At 39.7% G+C, this 23542-nt stretch overlaps 1 protein-coding gene across 1 annotated transcript in view; it reads left to right on the top strand.

Annotated features, from left to right (window-relative positions):
- ABHD17C (abhydrolase domain containing 17C, depalmitoylase) overlaps positions 1-23542 on the top strand; it is a 28135-nt gene that overhangs the window by 1448 nt on the left and 3145 nt on the right. Inside the window, exon 2 of the mRNA XM_048317780.1 lies at positions 21857-22036. Coding sequence (XP_048173737.1) covers positions 21857-22036 — 180 coding nt within the window. The remainder of the gene's footprint in view (positions 1-21856; positions 22037-23542) is intronic.

The following is a 23542-nucleotide window of genomic DNA, read 5'->3' as shown; positions in this document are numbered from 1 at the left end:
CAAAGCTCTGACTGAATTTGGCAGTAGCCTTGGCTGGGGCCTACCAGGAAACTGCTGGTGTTGTGTGACATGTTTGGGGTTTCATGCAAGCTCGTGCAACATAGGCGCCTTTCTCTTTGGGCCTCCAAACAACTGTTACCCAATGGATATGGTAGCGGACTGGAACGAAAAAGCGTTGACATCTGGAAGTAGAGCTGGGGACTCTGCCAGGAGATGCCAAAGTATGTGGCATCCAAAGGGATGGAGCAAGTGAGAAGGCTTGGCAAGAAGCAGCGTGGTGAATGGAAGCAGTGAGCCCTTGGCCTCTAGAAAATCCTGAGCAGAGCTGCTGGCTCTGGCTCCTTGCTACAACTGATGGCCGTCCCTGGGCCTCTCACTATTGTCCACAGAAACCATGAGCTCCTTTTGCTGTTGCATAAGTGGTTCTTAAAGTATGACCTCGCACAACATGTCCTGAAAGAGAGAGCTTTAAAAAGCTTAAATTGTAGTAAGCCGAGAAGAAAAAAGTGGTGAACATTTTCAGTTCTTGGCTCTGGCGTTGTGTAGATGAACTGGGCTTGCGTGAAATGCGTATTTAATGTCTATCTTGGGGATACATGCCAGCTTCAGAAATAGTGACAGGAGTTGTTACTAATTTAGATAATTGGCTTTGCAAGAATCCAGGGATTGGTTAGTCGTGGAGTCCAAATGCCTTTTGACATTGCTCTGCCTAAGTCAAGCGAAGAGCAGGGGGAGAAAGGTGTAGGGAGAAGTCATCCTTTCATAGCATGTGTTCTGTCTGTTTGGTGACAAGACTAGATTCTGGGCTCGTTTTCCAGGACTTTAAAAAATATTTGTGTCCTTGAATTCAAATAATGTGGTCTTATGTAAAGAAGTAATTTTGATATGCTGTATGCGTAATAAATTATTAAGTGCCACTATGACACTTATGGGTGATGTAAATAAGATTCAAGGGAGAAAAAGTGGTAAGTCTAAGCCAAGTCTAGTTAATGTTTGTCCTTCAGTTTTCTGTGTTTTCTCTCTGTTTCACTTGATACTTAGTTGATGATATTGTTTTATTTAAACCTTCTCAAGCTCTGAAAAAGCACTTTCACATCTGCCTGGAGGTGCTTCTTCTGCTGACAGGCATTTAGTATGTGGTTAAGTTCTACGTAGGTCCAGAAACAAGGGGTTCCTTCACTTAAGTCTTTTAAGAAACCTGACCCAGTAGGTGATGCCAGCACATGCCCAACTTGCTCTGAGATGATCGGGCTTCTTCAATAGAAGTGTGTCTGGACAGGTTTATAGGTTTCCATTAGTGTCCTTTCCTGTGGTTTATACAAGATCTAGGCTCTCCTTTCCACCTTAAATTGAGGGGTTAAAATTTCCCAACTTTTACTTTTCCATGTTTATTAATCCAACCTTTTGGTGTACCTTGAGAGTATACTTGAGCAGTTATCATTGGTTAGGTTTTTAGGAGCCAAAAACCATTGGAATTGGATGCCCAGGGAAGTGGTGGCATCACCACCCTTGGAATAGTTCAAAGGGCCATGTGAGTGTGGCACTTGGGGGTATGGTTTAGTGGTGAACACGGTGGTGCTGGCTTAATGGCTGGACTCGATGCTCTTTTGAAGTCTTTTCCAAAGTTAACGATTTTGTGATTCTATGATTGCAGTATTTTAGGTGTTCAGTAAAGAAGTTGCTCGCTGCAAAATGTAATTTCAGTAGAAAGTTAATCAATTCTATTAACAGATGAACGTTGTGTTTGTAACAGGTATGAGCTGAAACCTTAGTCTTTCTGCTGATGAATTCTCCAGATAGCAGTGTGAACTTCACAAGGCTGATCATTTCCTAGTCCTCAATCCAAGTGGCTCACAATTAAGTGAAATATTCTGCAGTAGACATACAAGTATGCCTCTTGAGGTAAAATGTCATGTTACAGCACTCCTGCTGCAGCAGTTCCTTGGTAGCTCCAGGAGATTGTGTATGCTTTCATTCTTAATGCAAATTCCTGGCGTTTGGCCTCCAGTCATATGGTAGTGAACTGTAATGCAAAGTTAGAAGTGAAGTCTTAAAATAGAGGTTCACTGTGCCATCAAAAGCATTTAGTCATCTGTGCTAAGTTCCGTGGGAAGCTGTTGCTCTTCTGAATCCACCAGACATTCCACCTGGCAGCAGAAAGGAATCATTAAATTGTTGGAAGTCTGAGATTCCTTCTTTTTTCCTTTTAAATCGTGCCTCTGAAGTACCACTGGTACTTAGCAGTCATTAATTTGTCGGTGTGTTCTGAAAAGAAGGTGGGAATTAACCTGTGCTTGGAGGAAGCTGTCAAATTTTAGAAATGATGGTGAGCTGGCAGGAGTTGCCATCATGGCTGCAGATTTTTGTATTTTTTCAAGGTCGTGAAACAAGGATCTTGCTATCACATACACATTTAGGAATCAAACCTTACATAACAAATGATTATAAAACTATCTGAGAACAGTGGATGAGAAAAGAAAATCATCAAATTCCTTTGTTCTGTTTCAGTTATCAGCCTGTCTTTGTAAGATCAGTCTCAACTATTCTCCATTCTCTTAGTCTTTGTAAAGGAAACTTATTTCCCTTAATTTAAAGGAATTTAGTATTTCTCTTCATGAATAAAGTATACTCTTAAGTGATAATTTTACTAATTACCAATTTTCAATACTGTCTTTCAGCCCAGTAAAGATGTTGACGTATAATTTTATTCCCATAAAATGAATTTTTATAGATTTTTCTTCAGAGGTTGTAATTGTAGCAATAGAGGTTGTTCTTGTTCTAATATCAAGTATTGATCAGTAATTAATTTGGGCTTTTACATATATTTATTTTCACTTGATTAACGAATTTCCATCTGGCATCTCGATGTTTATCAAAAAGAATTTTCTGTCTTATTGCTACAGATCATATTTATTGTGTTTTATTTTAGTCAGGTTGGTCTGGTTTTGTTCTGTTTGTTTCAAATTCAGAACCAGATTGAAGAGATGGTTTATCAGACTGTCTTTTCTCATTGTCCATGTGGTTTTAAGTTGCTGCTTTTAGTTCAGATGTGTCTCTTATCCTAATATCTGATTGTCTTAATGCAACATCTGTGCAAAATGACTTGATTGTCCTCCTCTTCCCCCCCTTTCCTGAATTCCACATGGGAAGGTTGAACTTTCTAACACTTTTACATTAAGACAATGTACAGTACTTAAAAACAGGATGCACATGCAGGGCTTGGGTTCAGTGCTCAAGCACAAAACCATGGCTGCTTTGTCGATCACATGCTATTTATATTAAAATCAATTTGTATGTTCCCAAAAAAATTTGGAGAAGGTTGGTGAAATGTTTTAAAATCCCAGTCGAAAGAAAGAAGGCACTGCTGCCCCACTCCGTCTGCTTCTGTAGAAAAGTATCAAGGAGCTGTTAGTCCATCTTCTGCATCCGTAAAGGAGATGAAGAAAATGTAATTGATAAATAGCTTAGAAGATGTGTTCTTGTTGCATTTAACAAAATACAGCTTAATTTGTTTTTATTACTTGTGGTGCTGATTATCAGGAGATTATTGCTGTTTCCTTTGTAGGGGCTGGTGGAGAAGTCTTACATTGAATAAAATCAGGAAACAGCCCTAATTGGATTAGACCAGAGTGATAACTAATCTTCTGAGAGTGTGTCAGTTTAGTTTGTCTCCATTCTGATGTGATGAGGTGGTTACAGCTTTCCAGGTGAATAACAGCTTCAGGGTTTTTTACCTTGCCTAATCAAAATAGTCAATTTCTACATCAATTTTCTTTGCAACAGAATCTTCTTTCACCAACACTATATTTCTGTGCCAAATTCTTTAGATTGCATACTTAAAGGTTTTTATTGAAAGTTACCAATTAAACTCCTGACATGACCAAAGGCAGTGCTTGGCAGAGTCACAATTAATAGTCCTGGAGTAATAGGGTTTCCTTTCTTCATGGAGCATCACCTGGTAGATGTTTTCAGTCGTACCAGCTTTTCAATAATGTTGTTACAGTGTCTCCAAAGGATTGTTTAAAGGTACTGCCCTCTAAAACTTAACTTATTCTACCTGCCATGGTCAATACTTTGAGAAAGGCTACATATAACTTTGAGCAAAAATAGAAGCATACACAATCCTCTTCTATTGTTGTCTATGCAATGAGCAGAGATTAATTCAGATTATGAGCGTCCCTGGGACAAATACCAACAACTGTGCAAAACAGGTGCTCTGATGTTCAAAGTTATTCTAAGTGTTTACTGAGCTTTGGTGTTGTATTACGTCTTTTAGTCACTGAAGTAAAAGTAGTTTCGTTAAATATTTCCCTGTTTCTGTCAGGACTGCAAGATCAAAGCTTGTTAAAAAGAAAAAAAAAAGGAAAATTTTCACTGTCAAGAATGTTTTGCAACTGGTGTTATTTGGGGAAGAAAAATAAGCTGCCGAAGAGCCTTTGGCCAACAGTACTTGCTCTCCTGAGTGTAGATAGTCCTGAAATTCAACTGCCTGAACTGGAGATGTTGGTTTACCCTGATGTACAAAGGTTGTAGGACTTGGTTCTCAACATCATCAGAGCATTGAACATAAAAGATTTCTAGAGAAACATGTTGTTAAATCCTCCATGCTGAAGTAACTGCTTTTTAGCACTAAATTACATGAAGTGCATGAGAAAGGCAAGCTTTTTCTCCTTCTCTGGATAGAGAAGTGTCACCTTTTGAGGCTGAGCTGATGGTTGTCTGCCATGGCTGTTTGACCTGTGCACGTTGTTGGTAGCTCTTAGATAGCTGTGGGAATGGGTAGGTGGAAACCATTTCAAGGTGTGCAAGTGGTTATCTGCCAGCAGCTGGCTTTGTGGGAAAAGCTGACTTAGTGATTGGATATTTCTGTTTCAATACTGAATGAAGAAAACAGGTTCTTTTTAGTTTTCTGGGGTTTTTTGTTCCTGTGATGTTTCCTCATGTGGAGATAGACTCGTACAAGGGCAGTGCCATGTATTGGTTGTTTGGAGCCTGACTGCTGGAACAAAGGTCTGAATTTCCTATTTCCTTTTAATATGATGTGCCTGGTGGAGAGGCCAATGTGATGATACTAACTTTCCATCCCTGCCCCAAACGCACTTTTAAGTTCCACAGTTGTATTCTCTGTTGGCTTTAAGGTCAATAGTCTCAAAATTATGCAGCAGTAGTAAAGAAAATGAGCAAATAACATAGGGGTTTGTTTTTTTCCCCAAGCTGATAATAAATTTAATGAATAACTAAGAATCCATTCTGCCCTCCTTCACAAATGTAAATCAATTGCGAGGCTGCGTTGGAAGCAGTTGAAATGAGTCATAAAATAAGGGGCAGATGTGTTGTGCCTAACATGCGTGTGCACATTCAGGCTCGCTTTTGCCAAGTAGCCCCTAAGAAGATCAGAAATCTTTTCCTGTGGATTAGGAGATAGCTTCAGTTGCCACTGAACTTAAATTCAAGGAATTGAAGCTGCTTACCTGTGTACAAGATGAGGAGTTCCTTGTGCGTCCTTGAATCTACGAAAGAAATCTTTTTGTAATTTTTAAATGCTGGTGGCTCTTAGGTGTCTGAAATGAAGTGTTTAAGAATAGGTTTTTTGTCTGACTCTTAAAGCTTGGGTTTGTGTGGCTTAAAACACAAACTCAAACCAACTGATAGGCAAACCTCCTGTATCTCCTGTGTCAGTTGGTGGTGGATAATTGAGATTGCTGCAGACGAGCACTGGTGAACTGAACAAGCAGTTGCAGTGACCCATTTGCTACTGCTTCATCTTGACTGCCCTGCTTTCCAGTTTTTAGATGAATGACTTACACTGGTCTTGCATGCTCAGCCTGACATCTGATGATGAAGCTCAATTTCATTCCTGACTAAAACTGAGTGTTTGTTGGCAATGGGTTTTTTTCAGTGTGTCAGGTTTTGGGAGCAGTGGGAAATGTGGGATTGTAAACCCAGGAAACGCCGTATGAACACAGGGGAATAAAGATGCTTTTAACAGAAGGCTAAGAATGTAGAATGGGATGGATGAATAGTGCACAGTGTCAGCTTAAGGACAGAGGAACATCTTTGCATTCTTTATTTCAAGGGCTAATTTGAGAAAAATGGGTTACTGTTGTTTGCACATTAAGCTCTGCTGCCTGCAAACAATCACAGAAAGGTGCAAGCATGGGTCAGTTGTGTAATGACAGAGTTATACTGGCATTATCTGTATCCATATCATTATATTTTTTAACCACTGTGTTAGCTTTACAGAACAAAGGTTCTCCTGTTAAAATGAAACATTGTGGTTGGATTTGCTGACTATGAGACCAGATAATACAAAGGCACAAAATTGGGCTAAACAGCAGGATCTGGCTCAATGCCCACCTGCCTTCCCACCCTTGGTTTCATGTCTCCTGATAAGCACATGCATGTCTTTGGGAAAATCCCTATAATCATGAAATAAATCTGTAGCCTCTCAACTTTCAAAAAGGGGAATTCCATGTGGGTTAGCAAATGAAGAATGATGTTGATGTGGAAGATGAGGTTTTCAGTTAGTACGCTTGCCTCAAAGTCTAGAGGGAAAAAATTTAAATGAGAGGTAATCTCAAAGTATTGCCTCTGGTTTTTATTTTGTATTGCAAATCTTTTAGAAAAACTTCACATATGCTTTCCTGACAGTAGCATTATTTATTGGTACAGTCTCTTGAAGTTCTTTCTAGGTGTACCTTTCAAGATGAAAATTCTGTTTTCAGCTGCTGGTTTGGAATTGATTGTTGGATTAGACAGTTTGGGCTATGCTTTTAGGAAGATCAGTGCCTTTTTAAAAAATCCTGCTTACATGTAGAAATGTTACTTTAAGAACTTTGACTCATGGCAGCCTTATTTATCAGCCAAGGCATGCTGCTAAATGAACTGCATAGCTCAGTGTCTGGCAAGTAACCCTTCTCAAGGCATGCAGTGCCAGCTAGAAGCTTTAAGATACTCTTTTTTATGATTTTTTTTTTTTTTTACAGAACACTGCCACATTTCTTAAGATCCCAGTATGTTAGACCAGTTAATTTTAACTTAGTGCTATGGTATGGCCATTTCTTTCTGTGTGCAGCAGAGCAACTGTGGAGTAATGGATAATGTGAGCCAACAAGTCTGAAAGTTCTGAGAACAACTTCAAAATATTTCTCAGGAAAGCACCCTTTAAATAGTATGACGTGAAATGTTTCCCCTTTAATAAGGTTGTTTATAATGGGTTTTGTTCAGATTATAGAATCTTTCTAAGTGTTCCTCCTAACTTTTAGTTAGCTTTGCTATGAATGTCCTTACAGAACTGGAAAAATGGTGTTCAGCATCAGCAAAGAAGCAAAACCAGCTGTGTATTTTTCCAGTGTGCAGATAAACTGAGATAAGGTTCAGATTATTTTAGCATTATCCCATGAATCTTAATAGTTCTTTAAAATAAATTAAACAAGACACTTCGTCTTAACTGTTACACTATACAATAAATTGCAAGCCTTAATAATATGCAAAATAAAAAAGATGACAATAATAATACGAAGTAATAAGTAGTAATACAAAGTGAACTTCTGTTGAGCACTTTGCAACCAAAGTGGTGTATGGAACCATCTATACTTTAAAGGAAAGTTTGAGAAGTTAATTTGCTGCCATGAGCATTGGACCAATTTGTGCAGAACTTAATCATTGTCCCAGTTCTGTACAGTCTTCCCCAGCATCTAATGAATTTATTTAAGTGGGATTTTGGCTGTAGGACAGCCTAGGGAAAGTGGGATCTTTCAAGAAAATGGTCTTGGTTTTGGAGCATGTTCTCCAGGGCAAATTTACAAAAGTCTTCTCCAGCATGCTATTTGTTGTTTCGAACTTCATTTCTCACAAAGGCGTTCATACGTTTTAAGTGTCATTTTGGGTTATTTTTGAAAGAAGTAGCTAATTTTGTATAATATTTACTTTGGAGGTGTTCCCTGGACAATTCTTACCTTGAGGCAGCTACTCAAGAGTCAGTCAGTTTCTTCCTTCCCCTAAGACTCACGTGTACCTCAACTTGCATATTTAAGTTGTATCACACATTTTGTTTGTAGTATTTTTTGTTGTAGTACCCTACTGCAAAAAGCTTGTCTTTTTCTGGTAAAGCATGAGCTTTAATGTGTGTTAAGGTACAGAAAAAGTTACTGGTTCAGTCTGGATATGAGCATCTCATCAAGTTTAACAAACTGTAAAAGTACCAGAGTTGTGGGAAGAGGCGGGGTAATGTTTCAGCTGCAGTTTTGCTATTTTTATGCATAGGGGTGTATGAACGTGTAACCTTTGCTCACACTGGTTAATAAATACACTGGGAGTTACCATGTGTTGCAGGCAGCACTTTCTGATGCAAGAAGCAGCTCCCTTTCAGGAGTCAGTACAGTAGTTTAAGATATTAAGTGGGGTTTCAACCTTAAGCCTGTCCAGTGTGCCTAAAAGGTTTTGGCTTGCTGTATCTTTGCCAGCTTCCAGCCTTCTGTTTCTCTGATAGCAAAACCCTTTGCCCTCTCCCCTGAACTCTTGCTAATTATTCCTGTAATGTGATGTTCACTTCTAAAGCCTGCTGTGCATAAGTCCAGTACAATTAGTTCTTTATTCTCTCTTTGAAATTTGTACTAAAAATCAATATGATGATGCGGAAATGACTATCTGTAAAGGAATACAGGCACAAAGTTGGCTTTTAGAAAAAAGAAATTGTCCTGATTTGTATTTGCATTAATAAAAAATGAAGATGACGGAACGTACTTGAATATAATTTAGATCTGAATTTTTGATAGATCTTGAAAGATAATAGTGTCATAAATCCTAAATGTTCATAGAGTTTTATAGAGAGCGAGTGGGTTGTAAAGTCTCCTTGATTTGTTGAGTTCTTTTCTATCCTGAGATTAAGGAATCTGGTGCCAAATATCCCACCTTCCAAACTGGATGTCCTTCTGTCAAAGCTCATCTTAGATCTGTAGATCATTTTGTGTAGAGCATTGAACAGATACTATTGACACAAATAGGATCTGGCACCTTCCCATTATTTCAGGAAATTACTCTTTCCATCCAAAAATCCTCTTAAATATTCATAATAAAGAACACAAAACCTAAGGATCTTAGATATTTCATACCTGGATGTAGTTCTGAATTTGTTGCATTTCAGCAGCAGGAGAAATTGCACTAAAGTTTATTATTCTCTTCAGTTAACTTTCATGGCAATTTTCAATTTTTTAGTACATTAATTTGCGTGTTAATTTGAAATAAAGCTGGCAGTGTTAGCTTAAACTTAGCTCATTTAATTACTGAAATTTTGAGGGGGAGAGGAGGATTTAGCAGGCATCGTTTGTTGTCTGTTACTCTGTTTTTCATCCTTCCACTATTCCCAGTTTTTCTGGGCCAAGTGAACTATGTTCTTTCATGTTGTTCCCTGTAGAACTGACCAGACTTCTCCTTAAATATTTTTTTAAATTCTCATTCAGTATTTCTATTTTGCCTCTCTCTTGGAAGCTCTATGGTATTAGCACAAAGGGAAACACTATATCCATTTGTAAAATACAACTGTGCATAAATAGGAAAAATGTGTGTTGGGGGAGGAAAGAGTAGAAGCTTATAAGTGAAAGTGGCCATGTTGTGGAATGGTGAACTGCAGAAAACCTACATGACATTAATACACTTCTGTGCTGTTATCTGTTATTTCAAGAACAGGAACGCCAGCAGTACAAGACTTCCTTATGCTGTGCTGGTTTATTGGGAGGCAGTTAAGTGCCGGTGTGGCATGGACTGGAATTGCTAACATTTCTTCCTGCACAACCAGTTGTTCTGTGGTGATACTGCAGTCAAGTAGGGAGCCTGCATGCTTTACAAGGACTGCATCAGAGACAAAGAGGGGGGTGAATAACATCAGGAAGCTGCTTTTCTTCTCATTTTTATTTTTTTAAAATTTCTAAGATGCAGCTGCAGATCAGTTTCTACCTTTAGCATCAGCTGAAATAATGACCTTAAGTGATTGCATTAACAGTTGTCCTTGATCCACTGCGAGGTACTTCTGCTTCTTGTGGCATAGCTGGTGATTGCTTGGTAAGCATCCTTTTTTTGAGAGAAAAAAGCTGACTAGCAAGAAATCTTTCACCGAAAAAACTACAAAAGCAATTGGCCCTGTTAACTAGGTGTGTTGGCAGAAAACAAAGTCTGCCAAGTGTGCTCTTTGATCATTGTTAAAAACCTCTTGATTTACACAATCTGGGCAAAATGTCTTTTACTCCATAGACTCGGATGATCCCAGATAAGACAGCTGGATAAGCTGAACACGTATATATGACCTGGTTCCAGGAATGAATTTTCTCATCTGAGTTTAGGAAAGTTAGTACTTTTCTAAATGTACAGAAGTACCCTTCCCATTTTTTAGAATAGTATTTGTTGCTTTAAGACAGGTTAAGTTTACTGATGTGCAATGTTTCTACATATCATTAAATGCAGATGTATGTTTCTGTAATAAATTACTTTTTTTGGTGCTATCTCTTCAGGTCCTTAGTGAGCACAAGACAGGTTTTATGAGCACTTCAACAAAACAGAAGTACACAGCAGAAACTTTGACTCTGTACTAAATTTTATTGTACACAATTCTAAGTAGTATTTACTGGGAGGAGGGAAGAGGGATTTAGCCCCTGGGTTTGTGGTGATAAAGGCTGTGGCTAGGAAATTTGATTTTTAAGCTCTGAACTAGTTATCTGTGGTCTGCTGTTCTAAAACATCTGGTACTGTTAATCCTGGTGATTGCTATATATTTTTTAATCATCTTAGGTTTATATTGACTGTTACTGGGGGTTGAACATTGATTGTGCTAAAAGTTCATTAAAGGAACACGTGCAAGATGAGGATGCTTGGGAAGAAAGGAATAGAAGAGTCTGATTTAAAAGTCAAGAGTGCCAATATAAAAATGCACAGAAAAAGACAGAACACTGAGATTTTCTTCTCTCTGAAAAGATGCTGGATGAATCTTTTCAGGTAATAAATCACTTTCATGAAATGACTGTCATCTTACGTTTGCCATTTACCATTCTTGGTATTTGCTAGAATATTTAATGAATCTGCTTGAAAATGGATAATTGAGAGAGACGGGAGAGACTCGTCAGAGAGCTGTGTTTCTCTGTAAGGCTGTGAATTTGGCACTTTTTGAAAGCAGATGTTTAAATGTATGCAGATTCACACTGTGACAAAGCTCAGTGTTTTGAGCAAATAAAAAATTGGTATGTGTTTTCTCCACTTACCATGGGGTAGGGAAAAATAGAGGTTACAGTGTCACTTAGCCAAGTAGGATTTCTTCCTATTTATAATTCATGAGACATGTAATTGCAGAGGAAGCGCCTATTGTTTTGATTCTTAAATCAAAAGAAAATACTGCCTTTCTTCAAGTCTGTGGAAGTGGGTAGAGTAGCTCAAAGAGACATGAAATGTTTCCAGGGAATTGAAGAGGACTATCCGAGTGGGATGTATGGCCTCCTGGATAGCACAGGCCATGAGACTTCTTCACTGGGCTTCTCTCTAGAGCTCTTCAGTGTTTATGAGGTATGGCATTTCTTTGAGAGAAGCTCATTCTTACTTAATAACTTACTTCTACAGTGCTTGAGCATATTAATGTAAGTCTATAAAGGAGAGAGAAATCCTACTGCCAGCTGAGTCATCTTCATGCAATGCTGGCTGCTGAAAGACTCATGTTCTGGGGACAGATGCATTCATCTGCTATTGGTCCTTTTTAGGAACACTGGACCAGTTCACTGTCATGGACCACTTTTGTATCAGGACCTCTCTGCCATTCTTGTTCTCAATCCTGCCTTTCTGCTCTCTCTTCTCTTTTCTGTTGGAGACTCAAATCACTGCTTGAGCTGCACTAATGCTTCTGGATGGAAGAAATGCTGCATACAGTTTGTCTGCTTGCATTCTTGCAAGGCCTTATCCATTCCAGCTCCCATGTAATCCTCTTGGACTCCAGCTCTGGTGCTCTGTGGGAGAGACAGCATTCAGATTTGCAGGGGTCTTTGAAGAACAGTGTGAAAATGTCGGCTGTAATAGGATTTTGGCTACAAGCACCTGCTGTTTGTGTAGACAGTTCAATTTTTTCTTTGTTCTCCTCTGTTAGCATTATGGAGATAACACTTGAATCTTTTTTTCTACCATCTTGTGTTTTAGATACAGCTACAGTTGTCTGTAAGTGATGTAAGGAAAATGCTGTATCGGTGCTACGTATTTCACATTTAATGGCTTGCCAGCTGTATCAAATAATCATAGCAAAACCAATTCATTTAATGCTGCTAATATTTGAAAATGTGAAGTTCTTAGTAAAACCTGTAGATGAAATAGCTTTTACTTAGAGATTGAAACATAAACAAGATTACAATAAACAGATGAAAGAGAATGCAAACAGAAGGCAAGAATGGAAAGAAACCCAAACAACAAACAAACTGCGAAACAGAAACCCCCCACACAAAAGAAAATTGTTAGTTAGTGGCATTCAAACAGTGGTGGGATTCATTACCTGAGCAGTTCAAGGCCCAAGATCTATAGATACCAGTTTCTGAGTGCTCTGCTTTGAATTTTTTCACCTAATCTTCCAAATATTAGTCTCCAACGTATTAATTCCAGCATGAGCAAACCATTTAATGCTGCTACAGCATCCAGGCAACTAACTGCCTTCAGCAGAATTTACGTATATGCTTCTTGTTTCAGATCCTTAGGTCAGGAATACCTTTTTTATGAGTTACAGTGTGTGTGACTAACCAGCTGTGCAAACCTTCTGGTGTGACGTTTTTGCGTGAGCTTTGCAGTTTGATCCATTAGATTGGTCTTGTTTCATCCTATGCTTATACAGTGATAACTATTTTCAGCTAATACACTGTGTGGTACACTGAAAGAAAAGGGCATTTCTTTCTGTCTTGACTGTCCTGGTTTGTGCACTGGAGCAGTTGTTCCCTGCTTTATGGGCAGCTGGGCTGTAGCGGGTGGAAGGGGAGAAATGTCAGAGATGGGTGGAACAGGCAGCAGCTCTGGTCAAAAGCCACTGTGCTCCTCCCATAAATAATCCCAGCTCATGAGTCAGAGGCTTAGGCCTTGCCTAGGTGCAGCTCATGGCAATTAGTGCCACAGCAGGGTGGCCTCACCTGGTAGTGCTTCAGGTGTGTAGGGGTAAGGGAAATACATCAGGAAGTTGGAGTTTGATGTGAAGAGTCCTGGCAAGAGCAGTGCTTGAGAGAGGTGCCAGAGGGGCTTCAATGAACAGATGGAAATGCTGGAAAAAGAATAATACAGTGCTTCTGAACAAAAATGCTTTGAGAACTGTGGAAGAGCCACAAGATTGTTTCCTCCAGGCTTGTAAACCCTCAGTTCCCCAGTGCTGAGCCAAGGCTGGTGAGGAGGGTTATGTGATGGGCTTGGGAGGTGAGCCAAAATGCATTGGCTCACTGTGAAATTTCAGCCTCAGGAGTAATGCAAGGCTCTCCAGTTTGGAAGTAGCTGAAATCGAAGAAACAGCTATGAAGGCACAAAACTTGTGGGAATGAATAATCAGTATTAGTACTTGTACTCGGTTTGCTTAATGTCTCCTAGGGAATCAGTTTCTGTGTTAGTTGACACATACTTGTTTTAACTGAAGTGCATGGATATCATCAAGTGTTTCTTGGTTTTGATAACAGCCCTTATTAGGAGCACAATTTTAGGAAGTAGTTTACATTATTTTTCAGGTTTTGAGTGTAGGATGCCCAGTGTGAAAGTGCAGGCTTTTTGCAACAGTAAAAACATGGTTGAAATTTTAATGTCACATCAAGTGTTGTGAGGAGTATACTCATCTGTCTTCCCTCTGCTGTATTAGAACATAGGATATGTGTGCAGTTGAAGTAAAAATACCCCAGCAGGAGAGAGATGAGATGAGATAGACAGTGAGGGTGAAGATAATGGATTCCTTCAGAAGATACTACAGACTGAGCTTCTCTGTGAAAGTAGCTGAATTTTTTCTGCTCTCTGTTTATTTAAATGTACTTCAGAGAATGACTGTATAGGTTTTGTACACTGCTTGCAGTAAAGAGTACCTACTAGAATGTAGCTGACTGAGTTTTTGTGAATTATTGATGCTGTGGTCATAAAGATGGTTCTCAGTGGCCAGCAAAAGTTTCCAGTCTTCTGTATTCCAGGTTTATTTGCTACACAGCATCTTAATGCAAAATACTTCATTAAAGTTAACTCCAGTGCTCTATTTTTAAGATAACTGGAGTAAAAAATTCATTTTGTATGCCATTTACCTGTTGTGTCTTGGGACTAAATGGTGTGAATCAAGATTGCTCTAAGAAAGCACTTTGCAAGAAGCAAGAAACTATTACGAGTAGAGAGCTCCCACATTTGTTCAAAACTATAATCTTGTTCCAGGGCTGACTGCAGAACCCCAGAGGATTTTTAAGGGTGCTAAAGCAAAGAAAGTTGGGGACAGTGGGAATTATGTTTGAATATATCTATGTTTAGATCCTATTTCCACTAGCTTCTTGTATTTCAACTTACAGTGGGTTTGGTTTGTATTTGCCCCTGTGATTAGAGAAATAAAACAACCCCCCAACATTTAGAGGGGATTATTTAGGAATTAATTTAGGAAGGTGCTCACTCCCTCTCATTGCATGAGTGTGCATTGAGTTTGGAGTGTTATTCTCCTTTTGTCATAAAGCAGTGGAGTGGTGAAGGTAGGAGTTCAACAGATGGCTCAGCCACATCATTGCTCGTTTGTCTTGGATGTTTTATGAGAGTCCCTTTTGCTTGTCAGTGGCCTTCTTGCTTTCACTCAGTATGAAAGAATTAATGCTTGTAGAGGCTAAGTTATTCTATTACATCAGCATGCCTGTGGCACAAGTTCCAGCTTAAATTTCAGTGCACATTTAATGAAAACTCTGTTTCCTGCTTCCCTGCTATCTAGGGAAATAAAAAACCAAACAACCGAACAAAAAAAACCCAACAAACTCTCAGGCAGGCAGAAGCAACTGCTCCAAATCTGTTTGTTGTTTATACATAAAACTGCTAGTTCATGTGGTAGACAAATGAGCAGTCTATCATCTACCAAAATCAGTATCCTGGGTTATTGTGGTGCTGAAAAGTCATGTTATAAATACAGTTGAAGTTCCTCAGTACAAGAGAAAACAAAGGAGGTTTTACTTCTTAGTTCCTTAAAACAAATACATCTGCAAACACAGACTGCCTATTTTTTGCCTGGGGGAAAAGGAACTTCCTTGTAATGGTGAAGCTGGGGGGAGAAAAAAAAAAGGAGGGGAGTGGATTTACTGTTCAAGAGCACTTGGTTTGGCTCTGAGTCCTGAGCAGTTTTACTTTAGTCAGAGAAGGTGTTTCCCACTTCAAAACATGACATCTTCAGGAGCCTATATTTGAGGCAGATGAACAACAGGTAACTTAAGGCTGTATTTGAAAAAGGAGCATTTTTTTAGACAAACTAGCATTATTTGGATTAAAAAAGAAGTCATACACATGTCACCCGAAAGCTACTCAGTGCAGATTAGCATAATTCAGTTAATTTAAAATGTAATCTCATTACAGTTTGTAGTGGGGAATGCCATGAAATACCACTTTACCTACCCTGGTTGTTCAGGGTAAACTTGCAGTGGCTTCACCACTCAGCAGTGTGTAGATCCCTGTTTTTGTCATGGATGCTTGAGCTCTCCCATGATATTCAATATCTCCAGTGATACCCAATATTCTTGTCAGGACTTGGTTGAACTGTGAGCACAGTTCTCAGTGTTTGATAACAGACTGCTGATTGTCACAGGACAGCAGTCAAGAACCAGTTGCAGGGATTTCATGCTTTGGTATAATTAAGTTACTGCAGGGCAAATGATCACCCTCAGAAGCACCTAGAAGTTGCTTCCACTTGATCCATTTATTATTTATATGAAAAGAGGAGCTGGTACATCACTGGATTAGCATTACAGTCACAGAGTCCAGCAAGCCTGTAGTAGTGTGGTATTTGCTAATAACTTCCAAAATTGCCTTTAGGAGGGCATTTTCAAGAATCATAGGTTCGTTCTGTAATTCCACTGTCACTTAGCTTATATTGGTTAGCACTGGGGTTTCCCCATAGCATAACCAAATGACTCTCTGGTGTGGTAGTAAAAGTAATAGTGATATAAAACTGTGGTGGATTCCTTGATTAAGTTTCTCTGTCAGCCATTTAAATTATTTTGAGAGTGAACACATTTGTGGAATTACTTATCTGCTCCTGTGACAGTGTGCAGGAACATATGCCAGAAAAATTGGTCTCTCTTTTTTGCAGCTTCATAAGCCAGAGTACAACCCGGTTTTGGCGCTTAGAACCATGGAAACGTGAAGTGAGAATGTGATGTACCTGAACTTGAATTGCATAGTACTTGTAGGCCTGGAGAGGAATAAGGTAGAGAAGGAGGAAATCTCATGATTTAAAGCGTCAGTGTCAGTAAAACAGTGAGGAATTTTAGACCGATGTTTGTGTGGATTCAAAGAAACTGGCACAGGGATACTTGCTGTGTGCCAGGGTTTCCTGGGAGTCTTGAAATCTGATTTTTCTCATTTGACATTTCTCATTTTATAGTTAACTCAAAAAATCCTTAATCTAATGCCTTCCTCTCAATTTAGTGTTGGCATTTAGAGTGAAAATCTGCTGTAATTTCTCTGGTATTTTGGCTGACGTGCTGGAGTGGTACTTGCTGAAGCACAATGCAAAATTCTGTGTTTTGTTCTGATATTGTCAATTTCTTTCAATAATCATTATTGACTGAGTTGCTAGTGTTGATGTATTTTAATGTAAAAGTCACACAACATAAAATTATAGTCAAGATATGCAGTCTGCATGTGTGATTTATTTAATTGTGGATTTTTGTTTTTCTTTCTACCCCCAAAATTAGAATTTTAGATTCATACAGGATTAAATAGCCACTTATTTCTGAAAATGTACATTGGATATCTTATGGAAGTGTATAATGATGCTGGACAATATCTATCAGTGGTTCTTAACAAGTGATGTAACTTTCTCTGGATTATTAAACTTAGAGATAATGCATTTTGAAAAGATGATGAGTAGTATGTTGTGACAAATGGGTTTGTGTAAACAGAAACTTGAATAGCTTATGAAGAGCTGAGCACATGTATATTCTAGTAAAGGTACTCTAGAAGTCATTATTTCCTCCAAATTGTGGCATGATTTGTCTCATTCGTGATATATGCTGGTTTTTCTTCGTGTCTTGAAAATGATTTATTTCATTGGTGTTTGCTGGAGAGGGGAGTGCCCAGTTTCAGCCTCAGTCCCCTTGTGAGAATGCAGGAGCTGATTACCTCATTTTCCTGGCCTTGTAAATTTATGTACTTTATGTGTTGTAAGGAAGAACTCGCCCATCAGTTGCTGCCTTAGTTTAGTAGCAGTTAAACACTAGGTCTCAACAGCGTTATGGAATGGGGTTTGTGCCATCAAAATGCTCTGCATAGACAGTTTCTGTGGCCATTCTTGAAAACTAATTTGTTGCTGAATACATGCTGCTCTCTATGCTTTCCAGTTCAGGTAAGGGATAATGGGACAGCAAATACAAAAATTCAAACTGAAAATGCAAGGTGAGGTTAACTTCATGGATTCAGTAAGGCTGAAAAAAGGACTGGCCTCGTTAATGAATATGTATTTGGCACCTTTGAGGACTGGCACAGATGGTGATGCTTTGGCCATGAACGTTGCAGGGCTTCAGCTGTGACATGTCTGGAGTCCCTGCAGCAGCATTCCACTGGCACTCTCCACTGAGCAAGGAGAGAGTAAAAATAGCAATGGTAAAACTTTCCAGCTCTATGGCTCAAAGCTGGAGCCTTGTGGGGAGGAGGGATTCAGTATCTTAGGCTCATAATTAAAGATGCTTTGAGATAATACATAGTTTGCACATAGTGCTGTCAGCCAGAAAGTATGAGGTACTTTGCATGGCAGTGGGTGCCATCATCGCTGTTGTATGAGGAAATTGAGGAGGGACATGGCCCAAGCCATGCAGCCCAGCAGGTGAACCAGAAGTAGCTGTCTCATCCTCTGCTGTGCTCTCTGTCAGCAATATTCCCAGTCTTCTGTATCCCACTGATCTGCTGGCGTCACTGAGGTCTCTCATTACGCTGTGAAGGAATAAGTAGAAGAGTCTGGAGTGTGGGTTCTTAATAACCAGCTTCTGTGCATGTAGTTCATGGAGAGACTAGAATTGTCTGTAAACCTCATTTGTATTAACTGAGGCAGTAACATGGGTAAAAAAACCCCAAACTACTGTTACTATAGACTGTGGAGTGTTTTGGGGCCTTAGCTAGACCTGGCCTGAAGCTCTAGGTACAGAGAGCTGTACTGCTTGTGAAGGTTGCTGGGGGGTTTTCTGCACAAATAAATGTAATCTGTATGCCACAGAGAGTACTTGTGGGTTATTGAGAGTGGAATAGGCTGGAGAGCTTTGAGCTTTGCCACCTGGAAATATTTGTGGGTAAAGGGGAGCAGAAATGTTTGCATCATTTATACAGCAGTAGCTGCAGTTGTCAGTAATGGAGTTCCCTCTGGGGAAAAAAGCATGCCTGCCCTTTTTTCTTCTTTTATTTCCCCCTTTGTCAAATCAGGGTTTTGCATATGTCCATGGTAACTGAGTTGTTTCCTGCTTTGGCTTTGCTGAAGGCTGGTTTCCATACTGTGGTGTTGCCCTGCTTGTTTAGAACTCTCTCATGGGCTCCACAGGAGGAGTGTCCAAGCATATCCAGAAATTTTACTTGGCTCTCCTGCTCTGTCGGATGGAGCTCTGTTTCCACAGAGACCAAAGCTTGTGTGTTTCAGGGAAGTTATTTTTAGGAGCTGCTGTTTAGCTGGTGGAAAGACTTTCTTCCTTAATAGGAGAGCAGACTGTAACAGGATTCCTCTTTTTCCAGACTGTCTTTTGCCTTTTTCTACCATACTGTTTCCCTTTTTCTGTGTCACCCAGTTTCCCGTTCATTGCCGCCTTCTTACCCATGTCTGCGTTTCCTCCCTTCTCTTTCACTTTCTGTATCTCTGTTCCTATTGTGCAAGGATCTGATACAAGGAAGTTTGCAGAAAGTGAGGGAGGGACCCGGCCTCTGCTTTAAGAATGTTGGGTTTTAAAGATAAAGCCCCCAGGTGAGTTTGTACCTGGGCTGAGCTGTGCTTGCTGAGTCACCACTGGGCAGTGTTTTTGAGGGTGCAGAGGATCACGGAGCCAAGCCCTGGCCCTCAGCTCCAAGGACTTTGCACAGCTCAATTATTAATGGCCTTCGCTCATGAGTTGTCCTGTGTCCTTTGGCCTCACAATAAATAAATATTACATGTAGCTGTTTCTGCTGATGTTTGCGGTAAGCTCGATGTCTTGTCTGCTGAGTGATGACCTGATGGTAAAGGGCTTAAAAAGATAAATCTGTTACAGTAACGCTTCCTTCTTGGAAAGGGGAAGTGTCCCTAAATAAAACAGGCCCAGAGATTCTTTTAGTTGTCAGTCAGTAGCAGTGTAAAGCAGAAAAGACATTTGCTCTAATAGGCTAAGAGTGCACTAACTCAGTGTCCTAATACCCTTTTACAGTTATTAGTTTTGTCCAAATTGTCGCATTGCCTTTCTTTGGAGTTAGATATTGAATAGTTGTGGTGATGAAGAGCTACTTTAAGTTTAGACATATCTCTGGGCTTTTTAAATGATGCTATAGACTGTATCTGAGTTTAACTGGCATACTATGAAACAGATTTTTCTCTAGAGTACCTATTGCCCCAATAGCAAGGTACTCCCCTTACAACATGAGATGTTTTCAGAAGCAAGCTAACATCAAAAGGAGTGAGTCTAAAGCCAGATCAGTGTTGAAGAAGATTGCCATACTAAGGCAATTGGATGTATTGAATTCTCTGGCCACCCTGTGCTGTCCTATTATCCTGTGATTCTAATTCAAACATCTGTTTCCACATTCTGCTTATACTGTAAACCTTTTAGAAAGGGAATTTCACATTTATCATGATACCGCAGTTCAGGATGACATTGCAGAACCTGCCAGCATTAATGTCGTTCCACGCCCACTGAAGTGCCATGTAGATGATCACGTTCCAGTCCTGTTTTCTTGTATGTCCCTGATGCTGATGCATTTCTGCCCGTCTTTAATATCATGCAACAGCTGGCAGATAGACTGGATGCATGCGGTGCCTTTGGGGTGCATGCCTCCAGCCCTCCCCACCCAGCAGCTGGAACAGGCTGTGAGGACCAGACTTTGTTCCAAGGTCCTGTTAACCAAGCCAGCCAGGCCCTGCTGTGTGCTGGACCATATCTAACACTAAGGGAGAAAAAAGTCTGCTAAAAGAGCTGCACAACATCTCTTCAAAAGCACCAGGCTGTGGCTGTGGTGACAGACCGCCAGCATGAGCTGCTGCTTGGTTACCAAGAGGATAAAATTTTACTCCAAAGAGATATTTTTATACAGTTGCTTATTCATATAACAGAAGATGCCAAAAGCACCCTTACGCTCAGCTGTACAAAAATATTAAGAAAATTTCAGTTTCACAGGGGCTACAATCCAGTCTAGTTATACTTCATCATAAAAAGAGGCAATCTTGACAGCCTGTAATTGGACGATTATTACTGGATTATTCTTAATTTTAATTATTAATTGATCTTTCTTCCATTGTAATTTTCTCTTTTGCACATACCAAATCATTTAGCTGCTTGCAAGTCAAGTACTCTCCAGGCCTGCTATACACCTTGCAAGCAGCTATGCAAGGAAATTGAAACCTTTCAGGTGTACATGGGTTACAGCCTGAACTGCAGGGCTTGATTTTCATTGTCACAGCAGTGACCACAGGACTGTAGATGGTGTAGGCTGTCCAAAAGACAGGTTTTACACAAATAATTTTCTACTAGATACATGTTCTCTTCTGCATTCAATTATACAGCTTGCAATGAGAGGTGGAGTTACAGAGAGAAGTATTCTGGGTAAATACTTTATAATTGAGTAACAGCTTTGATTTGCAGCTTTCCTAACAAGTTGTGGTGGGCAAATACTCTTCACTTCTTCCTATCCACTGTCACCTCCTCCTGTGCCCCTTCCAAATTCCTTTCTATTTTGCATACTTTAAATGAAAACTGAATTAGTCTCTTTCTCAGCTTTTTTTTGCAGTGTGAAGCAGCGCACAGGCTGGGACAGTTTTATAGACTGGATTGAAATATTGGGGAGCCTATGAACTCCCTATGAACCCTGCATTTTATGGAATGATGTATTTTTATAGTTACAAAATAAACTTGACACGTTTTGAACTGGAAAAGAAAAATGAGGAATATTTTATACTGATCAGAATCTGGAAAAATGAACAGACCTGTTGTCTTTGGTGTCACTAGCAAGGCAGTTTTGTCTTTTTATTCCAACTACATGGAATGAAAGGAGGGCAGAGGAGTAACTGTCTTGTTTAATGGTGGAAGGGCTGTTAGCCTCTAGGACATCCAGCTGAAATTCCTGAGAGTGACTCTGGATGGGGGGGAAGTCTCATTTATAATTAATTTGCTGTGCTGTGGAGTGAACAACAAGAGGTGTTCTGAAGAAGGTGAAAATTAAATACCAAACTGCCATTCCTTCTTTGAGGATAGCTCTCTTCAGCCTGTGTAATGTTTGGGTTGTTTACTTTGCTGGACTGTTTTAAAATTTAAACTTGTAAGTTCATGTCTCCTAGCAGTAAAGACCCACAAAGGATAGGAGGGATGCTTTGGGTTTTATCCTCTACTTTTGTTTGGTTGGTTTGGTTTTTGCATCTGTGATGTGAAATGTGTTTTGGCCTTTTTTTTTTCTTTTTTTTTTTTTAAAGGGATCTTTCTTTTCTCTGCAGGTATGGTGTTAGTCCTGAGAACATTATCCTGTATGGTCAGAGCATTGGTACTGTCCCTACAGTAGACCTGGCATCTCGGTACGAGTGCGCAGCAGTGATCCTCCATTCTCCCCTGATGTCTGGATTACGGGTAGCTTTTCCTGACACCAGGAAAACCTATTGCTTTGATGCTTTCCCAAGGTATGTATCAGTGCTGCAAGGGGGGGTTCCTATAGTCACCCATGCTCTGTAGGTGTTTAAAAGGGACTGGTGGTGTAAGTAGATACCGAGACTTGTATTTGTTCCTCCCTGGTGGAGATCTTGTAGGACCCTGATTTTGTGACCAAAACAAAGTCCCTGTCCTGTCTTTTAGAAGATTTTAAGCTTGTTTTGGGAGGCTCTAGAAAGCTATATACAACTGGTTTTAAGACAAAACGTTTGCTTTTATAGTGCAATTTTCACTGGAAAAGCAATTGCAACAGACTTAAGAGTACCCAAGTATTTGGGTGTGGGAGAGGTCATGGGAAGAGGAGATATTCTAGGAATCTTTTAGAACTTCTCATTTGATCCAGTTTACGTTATGGGAGAGTATGAGAGGGGAAGCCAGTCTCTCGATAGGAGGGCAGGGGGAAGCACAGGTAAAAAGCGTAGTGGTCCATGGAAGGGAGAAGATAAAACACACACTGAAGTCTTGGGCAAAACTTGGCTTTGCTTCAGAAGTCATGCTTGTGATAAGTATAGTAAGGAATATTCATTGCATTTCTTATGTTTGTTTTATTTTGGTTACAACAGATTAAATTTAGCAGCTGTGGGAGGCTGTAGGTATGAATCTGTATGCCAGAACAGCTAGAAGGAATGGTGATGAAGTAGTAGTGGCTCTCCCAGTCCCCATGTTTAGAATCCTTTGAAATAGATTATTAGTTAATTAATTAACTTGTTGGAGGTGCAGACTGAATTTGAAGCACTTACACTCCAGCTCATTCATCATCCTCAAAGCTGAAATCCAATATTTACAAATGCTTCTGCGAGAGAGGAAAAAACAAAGCCTTAAACATAGCTCTGATTACAGAAGTAACAGTGATTAGCTGTTACCAGCCAAATCAAATAACAGTTTAAAAAAGACAAGTGGGAAGGGGAACAGTGACAGCAGATGTGCTGTAGCACTTGAGTATTTTGTTCTTGCCCTACTGAGCTGTTCATTGCTGTCACTCTGACTTCCCTGGTACTGGGAGCAGTGAAAATAAACAGCAGTGCACTTTATGAATGTGTGCAGCTCAACTGTCTGTCTTCACAGTGGGAAACAAAACAGTTCTGTGTGCACCTACAGTGAGTTGCTATTATGTTCGTTTTATGTTGGGGACTCCATGAGAATTTGGTCTCTGTAGATTCTTCTAGCTGCAGAGCTGTGTGGCTGAGAATACTAAGTAAGGCTAATGTGCAGTTTAAATACTGCTTTATGAGTCGCTGAGTTGGCAATGGGACGCCTTCCAATTTTCTGCAAAATATAAATATTATCTGGCTTAATGGTCTGTGAATATATGGGAAAAAAAATGGTTTCATTATATGAATACTGAAGTGAAAGGGCTTTCCTACAATAAATGAGAACTTAGTGTCTAGCCACAAAAATCATGCATGAACATCTCTGTAGCTGTATGTAGCTGATAGGTCTGTCACAGCAGACCTTTCATGGGCTTGAAACTTCAGTTT

Source organism: Corvus hawaiiensis, chromosome 13 (assembly GCF_020740725.1).
Source record: "Corvus hawaiiensis isolate bCorHaw1 chromosome 13, bCorHaw1.pri.cur, whole genome shotgun sequence".
In the NCBI taxonomy this organism is placed as follows: domain Eukaryota; kingdom Metazoa; phylum Chordata; class Aves; order Passeriformes; family Corvidae; genus Corvus; species Corvus hawaiiensis.
Note: the sequence above shows the minus strand (reverse complement) of the source record. Positions and strands in the feature narration are given on the sequence as shown.